The following is a 20,811-nucleotide window of genomic DNA, read 5'->3' as shown; positions in this document are numbered from 1 at the left end:
TAGAGGTGGCCAAAATTCGGTCCCGGGCCGGGCCTTAACCGGTCCCTATCGGGCCTAATCGCGACAAAAACCGGCGGTAACCGGTCCCGGTGATTTTCCTTGTAACCGGTCAAGGTTATTAGTAACCGGTTGTCCCAACCGGTCCCGGTCCCGGTCCCATAACCGGTCCCGACCGGGCCTATTAAAAAAAAATGATTTTTTTTAAATTTTTTGTTATTAATAAATTTTTAATATGTTATTAATATGTTTGTAATATGATATTTTGAATATGTTTTATTATAAATACATTTAACTATAAATACGTTTTGTTATATATATATATACACGTTTATAAATACGTTTTTGTTATATATATATATATATATACGTTTATAAAGACGTTTTGTAATATATATATATATATATACGTTTATAAATACGTTTTGTTGTAAATACGTTTAAAAATACACAATAAAAATACGGTTTATTATATATATACGTTTCGTTGACTTTCGTTGACCGGGCCGGGCCGGGCCGGGCCTATAACCGGTTACATAACCGGTCCCGGTCCCAAAAAACGTCAAAAACCCTAACCGGTTCATAACCGGCGGTCCCTCAACCGGTCCCTACTGGTCCCGGTCTTAACCGGTCCCTCTCCGGTCCCGGTCCCGGTCCTCCGTCGGTTACGGGCCGGGCCGGGCCGGGCCCATTTGTCCATCTCTACTTCTTATGAATATATTTTTTTTATACTGTTACAGTGGTTAATTTATTTTCTTATCTTATAAAAACATCTTCAACAGCTATGTTAAAATATAAATTTTTTGAAGATTTAGAAACTTTTTACTTCAATAGTTATGCTAAAATATAGAGAGAAAAAAAAAAGAGAGAATGTAAAAATCTCTGAAAAGAGAAACAATACCTAAATATTTATATCTATACTACCTTATAAACTAGATTTATCAAAAGTCTTAAAAATAATTTTTAATACACAAAGTATTATACATTTATGCACAAAGTCTTAAAAGTCTTAAAAACAATTCATAATACATTAAGTACTACTACTTTAAAATCTTTTAATCTACAATTAAAATAACACATAGTACAAGTTACCAATGCAAATTATTACATTTTCTTTTCATGTACACAAGATATTTTTGACACATTTCACTCATGCTTTCACCATCTCATACCTCTATGTCTTCTCTTCATCCCCCAGGATGAGATTCAAACTAATATTCACCATGAGTTATTAAAAGTTCTCTCATTCAATTGCTCTAGAACGTTCGCTCTCAATCTCGATTCTTTGCTCTTTGTGTAAATCGAACACATTTGTGGAGTCGTTTAAATATGTTGGATTTTAAACTGTCATACAATTTTTTCCGTCGGTAGAGTATAATTGGAACCAAAGCTTTTATTATTCAAATTGTATTAAAATGTAAAGACTAAGTGTAACTTATATCATCGTTAAATATTCTCTAATAAAACCAGTGAAACTTCAAAATCATTAAAATTCACGGCTTTCGCCGCATTGCGCTGGTACACAACTAGTATCAAGAAGAAAGAGAAATTATATTTGATTCTATCCGACCAATAAGAATTACTTATAAATATATAGAAGAGAGAAATAATATTTTATTAATATAGTTAATGCTATAATTGCTAAAATAAAGTTGTTGGATGTACATGTTGTTATGTCAAATATACAAACTTGAAAGCTTCCACAACCTCTTACGATTTCACACATATTAAAATCAAATCATTTTTAATTTTTATATTACACTTTATACCCGTATAATTAGTCATTTAATTTACTTTGTATCTCTTACTTTTTTATTTTTCATTTTACATCCTTATCATATTACCATAATTAATTTATAGGAACTAAAATGCATTTATTCTTTCTACAAATTATACCATTATAATCGTCTCGTCAATATTTTCAAAATGAGTCCAATATCGAATATTTTTGGATTTGATCATGCTATTAAATAACATAAATACACACGATAAAATATATCTATTAATACTATATTATAAAAAAACGAGTTTTAGTTTTCTTGAATTTTTAAAAGGTGTGGGTATTTGTACAACCATCTTATACATATGTTTATGCATGATGTACAAGCTTAAAAACATCATTAACCTAAGGGGCCGTTTACCTGAACACTTACCCGATAAGCATTTACCGGTAAATTTCAACACTATCGTTTATTCACTAAAACACATCGTATGCAATAATTTATCCTAATAAGCGCTAACCATGGTAAGAGTTTTTGTCCTCACTTACCGGGTAAGACTCTCGATTCTTGCCTTCGCTCTTATCGGGTAAGATTATTATCCATTGTCATATTCATTCGGTAAAGTAAAGTGACTTGGTAAGCGTTTGGTAAACGGCCCGAAATCCAAATGTTAAAAATCATATAATTGTAGTTCCTACACCCAACTCTTTGTCTCCTCTGAATTAGACAATTCAAAGTTCTCTGTGTACTGGTTGATACATGTAAAGCAATGGCAAAATTTTCTTTTACTGATCAAACTTGCTCCAACATACTCGTAAGTGGGACGATACTTGTTTTGTAGTCAATTAAAATAACGGTACGAGTATATACGTACTCTAAAACGTGAAAAATGACTGCCTTTCAATTCCTTGACTTCAAAACCAGTGTTTCATAATATACGACTTACTATTTATTTATATAAATAAAAACCCATTTTCAATCTTCTTCCATATCATTGAAAATAAGAAATGAGAAGATCAAAACTCAAAAGTTATTTTCATTTTAATTAAAAAAAAGACTTTAAAATGAAAATAGCTTTTCTAAAATTAAATGAAAATGAAAATTAAGTTATTAATATAATCAAACTTCTTCTATCGTTTGATTTCAAAGTCTTTTATGTTTTGAAGAAGATGAAAAGAAAATTAAGACTTTTTCATTTTAATATAATTTATTTGTTAATGAAATTTTAGTATAAATTGTTAAAAGGCTAGACCAATTTTAATGAATTACAATCCATAATAATCCGACTCCTTGTATGCGAGTCTCGTGAGTCGTTTACTAAAAACTTTGTTAGGACCGATTTTCAGTGTTAAAATTGTATTAGTCTTGAAAGTTAATTTTGTCTATCATTGTTTTAGACATCGTGTTTAACCTTGTGTATATAATTTGACTTTGAATGGTTCAAGTTTGACCCTATATATAGTTTGTCTTTAGTGATTTTAGGTAAGAGCTCAATTGTAAAATCATATACTTATTATAAGAAGTTGACCATTTGACTTTTACTCTCATCTCCTTCCAAGATTGTTTTTAATGTTCATATCATCTTTCCCATGGATTCATAGAAGATTACTTGAAGATTGATCATAATGGACTTACATTTGGTATCAGAGCAGGTCACGGGTTCGAATCCCATGGAGTGCATAATAATGTCAAAGGCATGCTGTGCAGCCATTAACTTCTAGCGAATATCTTGTTAGTGCTGGCAGATGCTGGGGGAGGGGGGTTGTTGGGTAATTGATCAGCATCTTCCTAAATCGAAACGTGGCGCTGGCTGCTACGCTATAAGGAAATAAATTGCGCCTTCTCCACCAGCAATTGCTTTTGACGTAGTGATAAACGCTTGGATCCTATCACACTTACCAAGTAAATGGTTTACTGATATCACTTACCTTATCGATTGAGCATGAAAAGGATCAAGAATCCATTTTAATGGCAAAAAATGTTACCGCAATCTCCTGTCTGTGTTGGTGCTCAGTGGCAAGTGTTTGGAATTGGAGGCCATAATTTGAAAGCAATGCAGTCATTTCACTGCCCCCACCTACTTTTCTCACTCGCCCCCCATCCCCAAATATGATGTATGTTTCATTTTCACCTTAATGATAAAAGATTGATTTAAAAAAGAAGCACGAATACAAAACTAAAATCCTTCTGCAGTTCATTTTTGTTCTCTTCTTCCTACCTTAAATTTTGGCCCATGGTGTCTAATCCGATACAATCTAGAATCAGTTAAAAGCCTTAGATACTTCTGACACCAAAATGAGGATGGAAAATATATATATGCATCAGTTGTCGAGAGCACCAAGAGCTTTCATATCCTCCAAAAATGCCATGTACGAATCATCTACGCTTCCAGGTTTCCCAGCTGATGACGACGAAGAAGAAGATGACACTTTAACCGTTGCTTGTTTCACAACAGCCGGAGTTGGTGCAGCAGCTGACACCAATGATGAAACAGATGGCTTTGGTTTTGTCTTCGGTGCAGCCGATTCTCTCCTCACCCGTACTGATGCTGGCACCTGAAAAAACACCCAAAAATATAACATAAAACATCCATAATAAGGCGAAATCAAGGGATCTAACTAGATGATTAGACTCACCATGGCTGTCAGTTGTGGAGTATGCTGAGCTAAAGGCCTCTTAACAACAGTGGATGCAGCTGATTTGACGTATGATGGTTTTTGAGGTACAGTTGGTCTTAGGTCCTCCATTGGAAGAGGAGGGGGGCCTGGTGGAAGTGGTGGTCTCATCATTGGGGGAGGCCCAAAAGGCGGCCTTGGCATCATTGGAGGCATCATTCCTGGAGGAGGAGGAGGTTGCTGGCCAGGAACTCCTAGAGCAGATAATGGAGGAGGCGGGGGCGGTGGAAAACGAGAGATCCCTGGGGGTAGCACCTCTGCCTGCAAAACAGGGACCATGCCAGGTCCTGGAACTGGAGGCTGTTGCCTTGGAGGAGGTGGCGGGGGAACCATTTTAGAGAAGTCCTTGGTTTCTGAAGCATTATTGCGACCAGGCTCTGAACCACCTTCAGATTGATTGCCGGTCAACTTTGGTGGCAACCCTGGTGGTGGAGGCGGTGGAGGAAGCTTGGTAGATGCCTGAGAAAAATTATTACCCATTGAGCAAAACTTAACAACATACAACTCAAAAAATGGCAGCAATATTCAATGTATTAGCAATTCAACTTTCTGACAATAATATAAATGTTCCTTGTGCGCTTGTTATGCAACAAGACTGTACATGTGAGAGTGAGGTATATTGGAAATAAGCTAACCTTCGTTTGGGTCTTTTCCGTTAAGTAATAGTTTGTTCTGTTAAGTAGCAGTTATTTGATAGTTGAAGTTCCCGCCAAAATCTGTTTACATGAACCGTTGCAACTTTTCACCAAATATATGTACTGCTTCATATTGTATACTTCTCTGTAATTGTTGATACACTCTGTTCTGTGCGTGTGTGCACAGGATATTGTAATTGTGTTTTACTTAATAAGATATGTGTGTTTATGTACATAATTGAGTAAGAGTTTTACTTCAAAAGGTAGGCAGGTGAAAGAACTGTACAAGGTTTTGGGTTTTGATTTGATGTGTAGTTTAGTAAATCAACAGTGTTGCCCCATCTCCTGATTTTTTGTTCCACCTATTTCGCTGGAACAAAAAATGCATTTTTGTTCCACTCGATCCTGTCGTATCATAATCTAAATGTAGCACCAAATGCACCAGAATCTAACTAAACGTCCTCTATTACTAGCACTTCAAGAAAATTAAGAAACCAAATCTACCTGAATCGCTTCTCTGGAAGCCGAGTCATCTGATTTTGAAGACTGACTTTTCTCCCTCTCAGTTCCTGCGGTGCCAGGAGGCGGCGGCTGAGCAGTTTGTGGCAGCGGAGGAGGGGGAGGAAGCACAAGGCGATTTGGAACTTGATCTTTAGATGGAGGGCCAGGAGGTGGTGGCAACATGGTACCCAACTCTGACGTGGCAGGCTTTGGTGGCATTGGTGGCGGAGGGGGTAAAGGCAGAGAAGCAGGTAGAGGAGCGTCGTCTCTAGGCTCTGCATCACCACTTTGTGGCAAAGGAGGTGGTGGAGGTGGGGGAGGAATTGATGAAGCAACATCATCTGATTCAGCAACAGTTGCAGCACCACTTGATGAACCTTCCAATAAGGGAATTATTGGTCCTGAAATGCAAAGCGAAAAAAAGACATTGAGAATGGGAGAGGGAGAGGGAGAGAGATATGAACAGGGAGAAGTTCAAAAAAGAATCATAAATACTTTGAGAACCTGGAAATCAACTATTTCTTTAGTTATTCATGACGAATAACCCTAAAATATGCATGAATATCTTATCATGATATTCATCATGAAATCATGAATAGTTCTCTAAGTTCTCAAAATATTTACAGTTCTCATTTGAACCTTCCTTCTAGAGAATGGCATGGTGAAAATATATATCAAGCATAACCTATCGATGACTTGAACATTGGAGGCTTTCCAGGTGGAGGAGCACCAGTAGGGTTCCATTGAGGATGATAGTATACAGAATCCTGCGAATAGAACTCTTAAAGTTATGCCAAAAGTTGGTAGAATTATATAATTTACTAACTAGAACCAGTTTAAACATTACCTCAGGCTTTGGGTGCTTAGCTCTCTCTTCTTCCTCTGCGGTTGTCCGTCGCCGAGGAGGCCCTAAATGACTACAGCAGATGCAAAACAAAATTACAGGCTTAAACTAAAAAAGAAAGTGAAGTTTCAGTAAGTTCTATATTTTGCTCCGAAATTCTTATAAACAAGACCAATCACATCCAACAAACTTAACCTGAACATAACTGGAGCTTCACCCTTTTCCTTCATTTTCTCTTCATATTCCTGTCCAGAAATGTAAAATAGACCGCAGTCCACATTCAGTGCGTCAAAAAACAGATCAGTCATGAGCCACATATTGTTTACTCATGGCTAGAAAACCTTGTTATTCAATTGCATTTTACGGATAAACTGAGCACCTACAATTGGATTAAAAGACCAACAGAAAGAAAAACCTCTGATACACATCCATAATATATTCCAATACTGCAGCAATACAGAAAGAAGAACCAATATGGTCTATCACCGATGCATAGAATGAACAGGTTGTGGGACATGAAATCCTCACCCACAGCCAGGGCCACAAACTGGTGCAACTTGAGGTTAGTGTGTTTTTGAGTTCGGCCTGTTTTACTTTTAACAGAGTTCAAGAAAAATCCGAATTCATGAGCCCAGTCGATCAAAATGGATTAACCAGTATCATGTCTGCTTAAACAAAAAGTTACATTGTATACATTGAATGGTGCTGAAAAATATTATGAGTTGAACTAATAGCACTAAATCACGGATAACCTTATATTTAACAAGATTATGTAATATAACGTGGTTACCATAATGTTCTTAGACATTTATATTTGTGAAGAGAGTGTACTATTCCTCATTGGATGTGTTTTACAATCAAGATCGAACTTGCATATTCTACTGGCACCACCAGTGCTTGGGACTAACAGAAACAAGATTGTATACAATTCCGTGACTGTCTGATCATCACCTAAGAAGTACCTTCCTTTTCTTGAGGACGAGATTCAATGTGTCCTCAAGTTGTCTTTTCTTGTGTTTTCTGGCTTTGTCCAAAGCACCATCTGCCTCTGCACCATTCAGTAGCAATCAAATAAGAGTCTTGAAAGTCACCAAAAAGATATAATCAAAAGTAGCAGCAAAAATGAAAATAGTTATTCAAAATTCCTCATGGTCATGGCCTTTCACATCCTTATCCACCTATAAGGCTAGCACCCTAAGGAAACAGGGTGAATCTGGGAACTCATGTACAAGAATGGAGAACCATGATATGACAGATACCTAGCCCTTGTGATCCCAAATGCACATTAGAGCAAAGATACATCAAGAAAATAAACATAAGAAACATAGAATACATGTCTATGACATGACATGACATGACATGACTTTAGCAACATTAACTAGGCAGAAGGAAAGAACTTGGAGAAAAACTTAAAACAAGTGCAATCCTATAGGTCATGCATATAATCCGCAGGTCAATAGCGTAAATTCAGCAGACTTCAACTACTAATATGAGCCTCCAATTTACAAAATTTTGTAAATTAGAGGCCTCGTATGTACGTAATCTTTGAATACAAAATTCAAAGAAAGATTATAGTGGTCAAAGCAAGACTTATTTTTCTGAAGATATCTTAGCTGGACCCAGCAGCAAGATGCTATTTGTAACAAGCAGTTTTTTGGTTGGATAATTGGTCACATTTTATTGATAAAATGAATTGGGTAGTAAGCTGGAGCTTCTTTTCTTTTTCTTTGTCCAGGAGCCATTGACGCCCCAAAATAAAGAGCCTTGAATGCCAGAAGAAAAGCACCTATATTCCAATTTCTCATATGTGTAAATGTGTAAACATACATGCATAAACATATGCACATGATACTGAATGGAGTTAATGGCGCACACTTTAAGGTATTCAAGGTCCCACATGGTCGACGACTGATGCCAATTATATGGCAGGAGAATAACAAACTTTTTTGAGTCCAGATATAGCATTCATATCCCTGCTCACACATATGATATGCTGAGCACCGGTAAAGAGTAAATCCCACAATAAATCTGATTTTATATGGTTCAGGCTTCATGCAATTAAGATGTACTACAATAGTGGTAATTGACAAAGAATTTTAGTCAACTTCTGTTTGTCCATATGTCTGTTACAAATCGGATTGGATTGGCCCAAGATGTGCCTAACCCAAGAATATGGAACTTATATTCTCAAAGGCCCAAAGAGGCAATAACGGAAAATGGGTCTAGTTAGTTATAAGAGAGGGGAAATTTGCTCTAAGTAGGAGTGGGTATTACGTATGGGATTGAGAATTGTTCTTGAATTTGGCTCTTAACTTTTGCTTTGAGAGAGGGAGGTTCTTCCCTGGAACTCTTTTCTGAATTTCCATTTAAATTCTCTTAATAATCCGACTGGCCACAATCCTTATTCTCTTACTATCAATTTGTTTGCAATTCTTTTGAATTCTTATCAAACTACTATTGTTTTAGGTGCAAATTGCAGAAAATAGCAGAGCGCCTTATCCCCTATCTCTGTTAGTCCCGAAGTTATAGATCAAGTCACGAGAAGAGGAAACCAGCAGGGGTGTGACGATAATAAGACAGGACTGTTGCTTTAGGTGCAAATCAAAGGAAAAAGCAAGGGTGTCCTACAACACATCACGTATAGAGGATAAAAAGTAAAGTGGTCTGCAGAATTCATTGAGGCCCTGCACTATCCTTCTATAGCAATAATGATGAAAAAATATCATCAAATTTTTTTGGTGGTAAACAATATAAGCCATTGAAAACCATGTCCATTATACATTTGTACTAGATATGGCCATTGAGATGCAAAATCCTAAGAACATAAAAAAATTTACATCGCCAAGGACCTAGGAAGCATGATTACCTCAAAATAACAAGAGCATTAATGACAAACATGCAGGAGAAAAGAAATGCTTGGATTATGTATCAGATGGTTAGGGTGAGTGCTTTATTGCTTTTTTTTATCTTTTTAACAGATTGGATACGTCTAGGATACACTCAAAGTTACCTTCCCAGCGAGTAAGGTTACACGTTCGTGACCTCAAGGACATGTGATGGAAGCAATCCATTTGCAAAACATGCAAGAGAAATGCCATGTAGGAACCAAACCAACAAGCCCAGTATATCCCACATGAAAATTAGCCAACCCATGGATCACAGAAGAGACCTAATCAAGTAGTTTCGCTTTATTCATCAACTATACAAAGATCATGTTTCTTAAGGTGGGGTCTGGGGTGGGATGTCAGTAGAGCGATTGCATCTGTGAAGACCGCCGACCTGCGAAAAGTGTGTGAGACAAAGAAAGTTTGCCCAAAAAGTTTGAACAATTCAAAAAAAGGCCAAGAAATGTCTTGTAGGGACATCCCTCCCCAACCCTCACGCTCACAAGGCTGGGAGCCCAGGTGCACCAGGATTACCCTTTTATATGCTAAAGATACACTCCAAATACACTCAAGACATGCTTTAATTGTTGTATGCAATATATGAAGTGCCAAAATAGAGCTACTGAAAACATATTTGGCCAATGTTGACTTGATTATCAATCATATTTTTTCTCCTAAAATACCGCTTCCTCCCAATAGTTTACTTCTAAAAACGTCCTCAATTTTGTAGGAGAAGAAGAAAATGAAACAGCCAACAAACACCTCAGTCACAACCAATGACTTGCAAGTATATCTGATTCTTACTTTGTCTACTCTCATGCGCATTCATCACTTGATTTGTTCCTTATTTTTCTTTCATTTATCAGCTGAAATAAATCTTTTGTTCTTACTTTATGTAGGTATAAAAGTAAACGTCTATGGTTAGAACCCAACGTTAGTTGTTACATCATGTTCATCCAATTTTTTTAATAAAACCCGGACGTTCAATGTTAAACTAGTACCTTATTTATATTATTTTACATGTTTGTCACTTCGCCAATACTCCGACAATAGATGCAATAACTAATGGTCTAACTAAACATACATCACTTGAATAGACTTGCAACAAATCAAAATTTAACGAGTGTTCCACAATGTACATAGTCATAGTTCTTCGAATAATTGTGTATCAAGTATATAATCTTGCCACTCATATCACATTTCTGGTGCCAATATTAGTGCTTCTTAGCCAAGGACAAAGTTACAAATAAAGTGGAAAACCTTCTTCTGGGAGGAAACTCATGGAGGGAAGGAAACTCCACATAGACTTCAGCTAATAACAGATTCATTGGAGAGAATAGACTATAAGTGGAAAGAAATGTTTGAACTTATACAGGCTTGTCATTTTTGATTAAGTTCCAGACCTATATGGCCAAACTTTAATCATGCATGTGTTGATTTGTCGGAAGCTATATTTTTTTGTTGAGATAAGGAGGGAGAAGGTTCAGATTAGTTTCTTGCACTTTGTTAAGAAGAATAAACTCATTGACTGATATATATGCCACAGTCACTTGGATTGAGATAAAATTCAGATCATACAAAACTTACTCATTGCTTCCAACTTGTCAATTTGCTCTTTGAGGGTTTCAGGGTCCTTCTTCAGAATCCCTACCTCTCTTACCTTCTTCCTTTCCTTCTTGTTCTGTTAAAGATAAGAATACACCCGTAAGCCATGTTAACAAGGGAGATCATACGGATATATCAGGTTCACAACACCAATAGCAAAAGAAACAAATATAAGGGAGTTCCACCTATAGTGTCAAGATTAATATGGTTGATGAATGTTCAACACATTACATCATTTGAAATCCCACAAAGTATCAAAAATAAAATAAAACAAAACAAAAGTTGATGCTACTCATGCTAGATAGCTTGGCACACGAGGGATTTGCTGAGATGACCAATCTCTGTGCATCAATATGGCATCAAAAGAAAGAAACATCACATTTATTCCTAATGTTTTATGCTTAAACCTCAACCTATGTGTATCATGACTACTAAACATTTGAATCACTGAAAAATATAGTTGAAGCAATAAATAAACATATCTTCTAATAATAATGGGTGCTCTTCTCCCAGTGGATATCAAGATTATCAGTAATGGTATGATTGGTCTAAGAACCAACGAGGATCTTTTATCTCAATGCTCTTTTTGTCGCCATCTCCCCTATATAATGATTATGACCTAATATATATCACCTACATTAACCTGAGATGAACTTATCCATTCAAGAAATACACTAAAGGAGGTATATAAAGCTCAGTAATTCCTTAAGCCAAACCATGGTTGGTTCCTTCAAAACAATCCTTCAATCCAAATTAATAATTCCCCTTCATTAACACAAAAAAACGGAACACAATTTTCGAGACACGCGAATTGATTTAGGGAAAATAACAGGCCAGGACGATTCGCTTACAATCAACATGATCATAACAACAACAACAGCAGCAACAAACAACCATCTTAAAAAAGCAATTCAAGAACAACATAATCAATTGAAAAGAAAAACTTACCCTTTTCAATTCTTTCTTCCGAAGCTCCTTGCGGTAAGCGTCGGTAGGGTTCATGACTTTGCCTCCCTTTGTCGTCTTCATGTTGATTCTCTCTAGTTACGTATGAAATTATAAATCCAATTGAATGACGAAATGAAAGAACAAGTAGAGTAATAAGAAGAACGTGCTCCGGTGAGCTCCGATTGCTCGTCGTCTCGTCTCCCACAAAACCTCCAAGGGCACTGAACCTCAACCTCCGGTTTTTTTTTTCTTTTTTCCTTTTCCCTTTTCAAATCGCCCCTTCCTCCTATATCTAATACAAACGGGTCTCGGGTTGGACCTGGATTTTGGGCTTTCTATGGAACCGTGTTTAGAATTATTTATAAAAACTCTTATTGACTTATTCCGGTATGACATCGGTAATAAACACTTTTAAGTGTTTGAATAAACAACTTATATCGGTGTCAAATCGGTAATAAGAAGTTTTTGAAGAAGTTAAACCATTCTAACTTATAATAAGTTGATAAGCATTTTTGTAGAAAATCATAAGTTATTTCAAATAAGCAAATCCCAAACACCCCCTAAGTTACTCGAGTTTTTAATAAGTTACTCGAGATTGAGTTCAAGCTCGTTTATTTCAAACTCAAGCCTAATAATTATCTAGTTTAAAGTGATCCCGTATACAAACTAAAACTCGTTTAACTTTATGATCTGAGATTCGTAAAACCAATGTTCGACTCGCTTTGTTCGGAAACTTGATTAAGTTTCCAAAATAGGGTCGAGTCGAGCTGAGTCATTCAAGCAGACACTTTTTCGAGCCAAACATGCTCTTGTATTCATAAATCATATGATAAAAATATAAAAATTATTAAGCTCGAGCCAATAAGCGAGATAAGTGATCACGAGTTCGAGTTTATAAACGAGCATCAAGCTCGATAATTCAAAAAATATTCGAACTTGAGCTTGATACTATTTTTTCAAGTTGAGCTCGAATAACCTACTACTCGACTCAACCCGGCTCATTTACACCTCTAATAGTGACTGATTTAGTAAAAATTCACACTCTCGACTGACGAAGATATTTTATATGACCATGACGTTCGTAACACAGATCCGTATGACCAACGATCTTGCAACCTATGATCGCGGTTATCTACGACCGTAAGACCTACAACCGTTGATCGAGAATTAGCAATCCACGATCGGATATTTTCCTTGACATATCATACTAACGACGCCTGTAACTGCACACGACATCCGTTATACATGATTTTTATTGTAGGAATAAAGACAAAGTTGACCATTAACCATGAAGATCATAACATAAGACAAAGATCCAAGACAATCAAGTCTATTCGTTCTCCTCATTAAAGCTCATGAAGGATCGACCACTTCTAATTGATTTTTCCTTGTTTTTTTTTTTGAAGTATATAATATTTATATACGGCAAATGCAACAAATAAACTCACACACCCTCCTCACAATTGGTGAGGTTTGAACCCTTGACCTTCAAGAAGGCCAAGGGCTACGATACCGCTAGGCCAAAGGCCCTTTGGTATTGATCTTTCCTTGTTGTCTTGTATTTTATTTCAAAGTGGTTGATCTTTAATTATAAACACTCCACAAACAAACTTTAAGTTATATTTGGTGTAATTTTTGGCATAAACAATGATCAAATGAGAAAATATGAGTATGAACAAATCATATGTGATTTGACACTAAAACTCACATGTAATAATGCACGATCTACACATTGACCCTGTTATGTAACCACATGTGAATTCGATGCAAAATCAAATGTGATTGGTTTCTCTTGACCCTACTTGTTTCATTTTTAATATATGGGAAAATTTAAGGAAAACCCATTTTGAATGATTAAGTCTTTGAACTATTTTTTTGAATGAAAACCCATTAAAACCTTCTCATTTTAAATGATCAAGTCTTGGAACTATTTTTTTGAATGAAATAACCATTAAATTTTCTCATTTTGAATGATTAAGTCCTTACAAGTTTTCTTTTCAATATAATAAATTATCGAACTTTTAAAAAGTGGCTACTTACATCATTTTAACTAAACAAAAATACATGTAACCGACTAGAAGGATCTTAAAGTGAAACTACTTGTAAGCCCTTAAAAATGAATCAAATAGAGGGAGATCGATGACGGGAGCCAACAATTTGATAGTCGATATGAAGAACGGACAACGATGGAGCAACAGGGAGGGGCGAGGGAGAGTGATATTGTTGTTTGTGAGGGGTTTGAAGGTGGGGTAGGGTTTGGAAATGATAATGATTTAGATTTTTTTTACTTTAAGATATTTCTAGTCGGTTAAAGGTAGTTTTTTTTTGTTAAAACTTAAAAGAATGTAGATAACCAGTTTTTAAAAATTCAATGGTTTATTAATTACAAAAAAGTATTCAATTACATAATCATTCAAAATGAGAAAGTATAATGGTTTTTTATTCTAAATAATAGTTCAGAGACATTTATTTACAAACTTGGTGCTTCCTTACATTTCAACTACAACCTCGATCTCTTAGTACAATTTGTTCATACAATCTTCTTGTCCGAAAGAACAGCCCGACCGCAACCCCGAACCCCAGCAGCGTCATAAAACCCATAATAAGAAACGATAATCTGAAGCAGCGTGTCCCAATGCAATCCGTTGTCCCTCCTTGACCAACTTCTCGATCATAAAGATAACCGATCACCCTTACAGAAATAACATAAGATCCGATCGGACCTGCAATTGTGATGGTATTAAATATGGTCCCAAAATGTGAAACCCCAAATACTTCCGAAGCAATTGTTGGCATTAAGGACCATTGTGAACCGTAAAAAATACCCACCAAAACAGAACCTACATAAAGAGCCCCAGGAAAGCCAGAAGCAATCATACAATGGCCAATGCTCATAAGTGCCAAAGTGATGGCTATGAACCCTGATCTAGCCCATTTTCTTGTATAAAGAAAATGATCCGAAACATACCCAGCACCAAATCGACCGAAAAAGTTCCAAATGCTCCACAACGAGACTAGAGTACTTGTTTCGGAGGTCGTGTAGCCGAGGGACTCACCCACCTGGGCTAAGTTGTTTATGGTGGCCAGCCCTGTACCCATCCCAGCAGCTGTGGTAAGAAACAAACACCAAAAGTTTACTGTACAAATAGCTTGCAGCAGATTCTTGTCTTCCATGGATGCATCTTCTTCCAAGAAATCTTGATTGTTTGAAATCAGTAACTGGTTTGCTTCCATAAAGTTTTCCCTTTTGACTGCTACATAAAGAGGTGATGCTAGCAATATGGCAAGCACCAAGAACACAATGATGCGTGCTGGTAAGGTTAGAGTGACTGTTTGCTCTATGATTATAACAGAGAAAAGATAGGTTGCAGTGACAATGGAAAGAAGTGATAAACCATTGAGATGCCTCTTTTCTGCAACTTCATTTGTTTGATAAGATCTTACAGTAGACATGAACAACAAAGTGTTTAGAAATGGAAGCAGGGCTAGCATCAGAATGTATGGAGTTGGTCCAGCCTTGAATACTGTTTGATATACTTGAAGTAGTATTGCTCCACTCAATCCAAGAAAACCCTGTTCACAGGATGAAATTAGGGACAAAACACGAAGGTTGTTATGAAGTTCTTTTGATCAAACACTTGGTGTGCCTTAAAAAGGGTTCCAACTTCTAAGCACTAGGAAACAATTTAGAGGATCAAAATAAATAAGATTTTTGTTGAAGATGGAGGGAGAGAAGAGGAGGACCTTCATGATGCCAACAATGGTGCCACTGTGATTAGGGAAATTGAGAACAGCAGTGACAACATTGGCCGTATTAAGAAACGTCACGCCGTGGGCAGCCAACAACATGAATATACACATGACCGGAACGGGTGGCCGATGAATCGTCCCGGTGACGGAAAGCCACATCAGAAAGTAACCCAGAAAGCACTGAATCGCACCGGCCAAGAGCACCATCCATGGCCCACCTCTTCTTCCTCGGAAAGTAATAGAGCTGGATGGAGAGGCGACAGTGGAGTAGAGAAGACCAGAAAGGACACCGGAGTTAGCGCCGAAGTCTTTGAAGACGGAGACGGTATCGAGCGTTGACTGATCGTAGCCTTGACTGGCTTTGAGGGCGGAAGAGTAGAAAGAGAAAGTGTAGAGTGAGCCACTGGTGCACTGAATCCATATGCTGGCCACAGTAGCGATCCATTTGTTCTTCATCGCCATTTTCCGATGAAGGACGGTGGAGTTCTCAGATTACCAGTCGGTTCCACTGCTCTAATTCGGCCTGTGTTCTATCTCATAATCATATTTTTGATTCAAAATACAAATCAGATGAATGTTTGTTGTATGTGGTTTAACAAACGCTTATCTAGATAAACACTTATCAAGTCACTTTATTTTATTTTATCGGATGAATATGACAAGTATTAATAGTCTTATCTGGTAGAAACGAATACAATAATTAAGAGTTTTACCTGATAAATGAGGACGATGACTCTTACCATGGTTAGCGCTTACCGGGATAAATTATTGCATACGATGCTTTTTAGTGAATAAAATATTGTCCGGTAAGTAAGCAATAATGTTGAATTTTATTAATAAATGCTTACAGGGTAAGTGTTTAGACATGAGAATGATCCCCGATCCGTCGGGGAACCCGGTTCACTCGCCCCGGTTGGAAATGGGGATTCCCCGCTAAATCGGAGATGGGGATCTTCGTTTGTCTCAAACCGGGGATTGGACGGGGACAAGTATGGTACTCCCCGCCCCGCCCCGTACCGTACCCGTTATATATATATATATATATATATATATATATATAGTTTGTTTCAAATACAACCTATCGCATTTGTACAACCAATACAACCCAATAAATTGAGATATTTATAGAAATGATGAGAGTTCATTTATTATGATTTGAATATTTATGGAAGATGAATATAGTTCATTAACTATGATTAATACCTTATATTAGAAAACAATCAAAACTTCTATGAAATCACATATTAATCAAATGAAATGGACGGTTGAGATTGGATTGTATTGGTTGTACAAATGTCAAAGGTAGTATAATAACCAACCTCTCTCTATATATTTTATATATATGTATATTATTTATTTCAACTAAAGCGGTAGTTCATAATTTTCTATTTTCTAACTAAGTTTATAATCTAAAATTGTTGTTTTTTGAATGTTAGTATGTAATATTTTGGATGTCAAATCAAAATACAATTACTTGATAAGTTTTGTATATGACTCGATATGATTTTATACTACTCAATATCTTTTGTTATTTGTGACTTTAAGTTTTTTGGATTTAATTGAATTTTTTTTTGGTTTTAGCTTATTAGTTCTTACATGATGTTGTGGGGTTTTTTGTGTTAAATTAAATTCATTTTAGTTTTAGGTTTATTGAGAATGTTTGAGATTTAAACATGTATGGTGTCTCACATATTTAATTTAAAATAACTTGTATAAACAAAAAAAAAATTCTCGTTTCCCCGTTCCCTGTTGGGGATGAGGATGTAATTATATTCCCCGGCAGGGACGGAGATTGAGGTCCCTTGAGAAAATAAATTATTTTCTACACTTAAAAAAAATACTATATTTAGGATGAATAATTTAATAAAGTCGTAATTTTTATTGTACAAGCATGACTTATATTGTGTAAAAATGAATAAAATATACATTTTCGATATTTATGTAACGGAATTAAAATAAATGTTTAAAAACCATATACTCAATCGTAATAGCCCCCGGTGGCTTGAAACGCGATGATGCCTTTTTGCTTTACGGATTTGTATTATAAAACCCGTCCACCGGTTCATCCTCGCTATACTCGAAACTGCTTTCCCCGTCTTTGCAAAATCAACCCATAAAATCCCCTCGTCCGAAAAAACAACATCAACGAAACCAAAAACCCGAAAACACAAACCCCGGAAAACACAAAATACGAAACCATAAAGCAATGAATCCCGTGGCACGAACCTCCGCCCGCTTCCGTTTCCTTGTCGTAAATTTTCCCAATCACTTGCACGGATAGTATATACGAGCCAACAGGGTTAGCTGCCGCGATGGTGTTAAAGATCGTCCCCATATGTTTCACCCCAAAGATTTCCGACGTGATTGTTGGCATCAAAGACCACTGTGCTCCGTAGCAAACACCCACGATCACGGAACCGATGTACAAACTCCCACCGGAGCCAATGATCAAATGGCCAGCAACCATTGCCGCTTGTGTAAGCGAGATAAAAAACGGCCGCCCCCAGCCGTGGCGGTGGAGGAACAAATCCGACACATAACCACCACCAAACCTGCCCAGAAAGTTCCATATACTCCATAGAGAAACCATTGTATTGATCTCGATTGTCGAGTAATCAAGAGACTCGCCAATTTGAGTTATGTTGTTGATGGTGGCTAACCCTGACCCCATCCCACAAACCATGGCTATAAACAGGAGCCAGAAGTTGATGGTTCCCATGGCTTGTAACAGATTCATTTCAACCAATGCACTTGCACCCTGATCATGAACCTCTGAAGAAGCAACGATCAATGGAGCCGTGGTGGTCTGCACCGGTGGTTCGTTTGTTTGAGCTTTGAGTGCGACGTGAAGTGGCGATGAAAGGATAAGCAGGAGGAGGAGAGTGGTTAGAATGTGAGCCCATGGTGGGAAAAGGAAGAGATTTTGGAAGATGAGTATGATCATTATGTAGGCGGCGGTGGCGACGGCGATGAAGGAGAAGGCGTTCAGGTGGTGGCTGTCGTTGGTGGTGTCGGAAGGGTTTATGTGAACCAGAGACATGAGTAGGAGTGAGACCAGTGTCGGAAAGACGGCGATCATGAGCAGGAAGGTGGTTGGTTTGCCGGCGAAGAGCATCTGGTAGATTTGGATTAGTATTGCTCCACTTAGACCAAGAAAACCCTGAGAATATTCACCACCAAATTTATTTTTGTAAATAAATAATCATAATTAAAATATTTTTAATAACCTTCGTTTCAATTTATACAAATAATTAACTCAAATAATCAATTTAGAACAATAATAATTTGACAAGAATAAAGGATTTTTTTTATTAATCTGAATATCCAACTCGTTATGCGAGCCGATTGATCCCAGAACGACCACCTGCTTTGCAGATAGTTTGGAGTCACCGCATTTAAACCTCCGTGGCCACAAGGGGATTTTTATTCCTCCTTGGATTTGAACTTAGGACCTTCTGATACTTTTGACATTTGGAGCCAAACTCAAACCAATCAGACACCACCCTTGTGGTTAATAAAGACATTTTTGGGGACTACAACTACTGGGTTTTAGACTTCTTTGATCTTTATTTGAGTTTTATTACGAGCTAATTACAGTGTAAAGTCGTATTTCTTTGGTTAATAAGGTCCAAAAGGTTTATCGATTTAAGGGGATGCATATACATAATAGGCATATAGAAATTATTGTACGTCAAATAACATCAAAAGTGTTGGTTTCAGAAGACGAAATGTCTAATGTTTTTTTTCGCCCGGAGAACTAACTGGATTGTTGCGAGCGGAACGAATGGGACGCGCTTTGGAAGAAGCGATCTGTTACCGAGTTGTCTTATTGGGAATAACAAGAGCATCTGTGAATACTCAAAGGTTATTATTTGAAGCGAGTTTTCAAGAAACTGCTCGAGTCTTAGCAAAAACAGCTCTCCTGGCCGTATCGATTGGTTGAAAGGCCTGAAAGAAAACGTGGTTCGGAAAGCGGCTTCAAAAAACAACCTAACAACATTGCCTTGGAACTCAAAAAAAAAAAAAAGAATCTATTAGAGGGGGGAATGAAAAATATTTTGTTCTACCACAGAAAATTATTTTTACCTTTTTATCCGAGTTTTTTTTTTCTTTCATATTTTGAGTAATTTCGGCTTTATTTCTTTCAAGTTGTATCTTTCTATACGTAAGAATGCAGAAGACTATTAATTTTGGTGGGTCTCTTTCAAGTTCTTTTCTTTCTTTCTCTAGATGTCAACGTTAAGGTTACAACTTTGTCTATCCCGTCATCTTTGTTTTTATTAACCTGGATATCCAACCCGTTATGCGAGTCGACTAATCCCAGGATGATCACCTGCTTTGCAAATGACCCAGAGTCACCGCATTTGAACCTCCATAGCCACAAGGGGATTTTTATTCCTCTTTGGATTTGAAACTAGGATCTCCTAATACTTTTGACCTTTGGAACCAAGCTCAAACCAATCAGGCACCACCCTTGTGGTTACGTCAGGACAATATTGTAAGTTTTTTGATCTATCTTCATCATATAAGCATGATTTCTTTTACCAAAATGATAATTTTGATCCTTAAAAACAAAAATTATGTTATAAAGTCGAATTCTTTTTGGGTTTTGGAATGTTAAGGAACTTTCCTCTTTCTAGGGATTTAGCTTCGATGGGAATAAGGTTGGTTTTTTGTTTTTGATAACAGGTTTGCTTTTTTAGGGAGTGTTTGGGATTGCTTATTTAAAACAACTTATGTTTTTTTTTTGTAAAAGTGTTTATTAACTTATGTGGTATCAAACCGGAGTTAAATAAAACAAGATTAAAATTGTAAACTGGTAATAAGCATTTTTTCGTAAGTCATGAAGGATTTAACTTATCAAAAACAGCTTATTACCGGTTTGACATCGATATAAGCAGTTCTTTTTTCTTATCCAAACACCAGAAAACAGCTTATCACCGGTGCCAGACTGAAATAAGTTAAAAAACAGCTTTTATAAGCAATCCCAAACACCCCCTTAGTCTTTCTTTTTCGAAAACTCTAAAAAATTAGGTTTAAAATGTTAATTTACTATTTATCAGTTATCTAGATATACTAGAAGCGTACTCGTGCAATGCAGCGAAATACATCGTGATTTTAATATTTCATTTTATTCTTTATCTCAGTCGATGTTGTAATATGGCTTTATGTGATTTTGAGAAAACGATGATGCTTTTATTTTTGAATAAAATATATATTTGAAAATATCATAAAAATTTGACAAAAATA

General features: G+C 36.6%; 3 protein-coding genes across 5 annotated transcripts in view; all 3 read right to left on the bottom strand.

The window, feature by feature from the left end:
• Positions 1-3,842: 3,842 nt before the first annotated feature.
• Positions 3,843-12,061, bottom strand: LOC112510086 (formin-like protein 5). Its single transcript, XM_025115372.1, has 9 exons — positions 11,812-12,061; positions 10,846-10,939; positions 7,336-7,421; positions 6,569-6,618; positions 6,377-6,446; positions 6,215-6,296; positions 5,533-5,930; positions 4,355-4,852; positions 3,843-4,273 (listed from the first exon to the last, which is right to left on the bottom strand). Exons 1-9 carry the CDS (start codon positions 11,890-11,892, stop codon positions 4,040-4,042), a joined length of 1,593 nt encoding a protein of 530 aa, XP_024971140.1. The 5' UTR covers positions 11,893-12,061; the 3' UTR covers positions 3,843-4,039.
• A 2,138-nt stretch (positions 12,062-14,199) lies between these two features.
• On the bottom strand, positions 14,200-16,051 carry LOC112509790 (protein NUCLEAR FUSION DEFECTIVE 4-like). 3 transcript variants are annotated; one of them, XM_025114951.1, is made up of 3 exons: positions 15,556-16,051; positions 14,780-15,384; positions 14,397-14,534 (listed from the first exon to the last, which is right to left on the bottom strand). In XM_025114951.1, the coding sequence occupies exons 1-3, from the start codon at positions 16,021-16,023 to the stop codon at positions 14,483-14,485; spliced, it is 1,125 nt and encodes a 374-aa protein (XP_024970719.1). In that variant the 5' UTR covers positions 16,024-16,051; the 3' UTR covers positions 14,397-14,482. The 3 variants fall into 3 exon arrangements, with proteins under 3 accessions (XP_024970717.1, XP_024970719.1, XP_024970718.1); XM_025114950.1 differs by having other exon boundaries at positions 14,419-14,534; positions 14,641-15,384; XM_025114949.1 differs by having other exon boundaries at positions 14,200-15,384.
• Positions 16,052-17,436: 1,385 nt separating this feature from the next.
• The window catches only part of LOC112509883 (protein NUCLEAR FUSION DEFECTIVE 4-like), a 6,941-nt gene continuing 3,566 nt past the window's right edge, over positions 17,437-20,811 (bottom strand). The window contains exon 2 of the mRNA XM_025115080.1: positions 17,437-18,721. Coding sequence (XP_024970848.1) covers positions 17,633-18,721 — 1,089 coding nt within the window. The 3' untranslated portion in view covers positions 17,437-17,632. The remainder of the gene's footprint in view (positions 18,722-20,811) is intronic.

The sequence above is a fragment of the Cynara cardunculus genome, assembly GCF_001531365.2.
Source record: "Cynara cardunculus var. scolymus isolate 2C chromosome LG 3, CcrdV1, whole genome shotgun sequence".
NCBI classification, from domain to species: Eukaryota; Viridiplantae; Streptophyta; class Magnoliopsida; order Asterales; family Asteraceae; genus Cynara; species Cynara cardunculus.
The sequence above is the reverse complement of the archived record's forward strand: the minus strand, read 5'-3'. Positions and strand labels throughout refer to the sequence as shown.

Bases quoted from the DNA above. Each gene is read 5' to 3' on its own strand.
- LOC112509790 (XM_025114949.1), bottom strand. From the start codon at position 16,023: ATGGCGATGAAGAACAAATGGATCGCTACTGTGGCCAGCATATGGATT. The intron at 15,385-15,555 runs GTCCTCCTCTTC...TCCTGTGAACAG, and splicing joins CCATTGTTGGCATCATGAAG to GGTTTTCTTGGATTGAGTGG.
- LOC112510086 (XM_025115372.1), bottom strand. From the start codon at position 11,892: ATGAAGACGACAAAGGGAGGCAAAGTCATGAACCCTACCGACGCTTAC. The intron at 7,422-10,845 runs GTAAGTTTTGTA...TGAATGGTGCAG, and splicing joins TGACAAGTTGGAAGCAATGA to AGGCAGATGGTGCTTTGGAC. The intron at 6,297-6,376 runs GTAATGTTTAAA...TTCTATTCGCAG, and splicing joins CTAAGCACCCAAAGCCTGAG to GATTCTGTATACTATCATCC.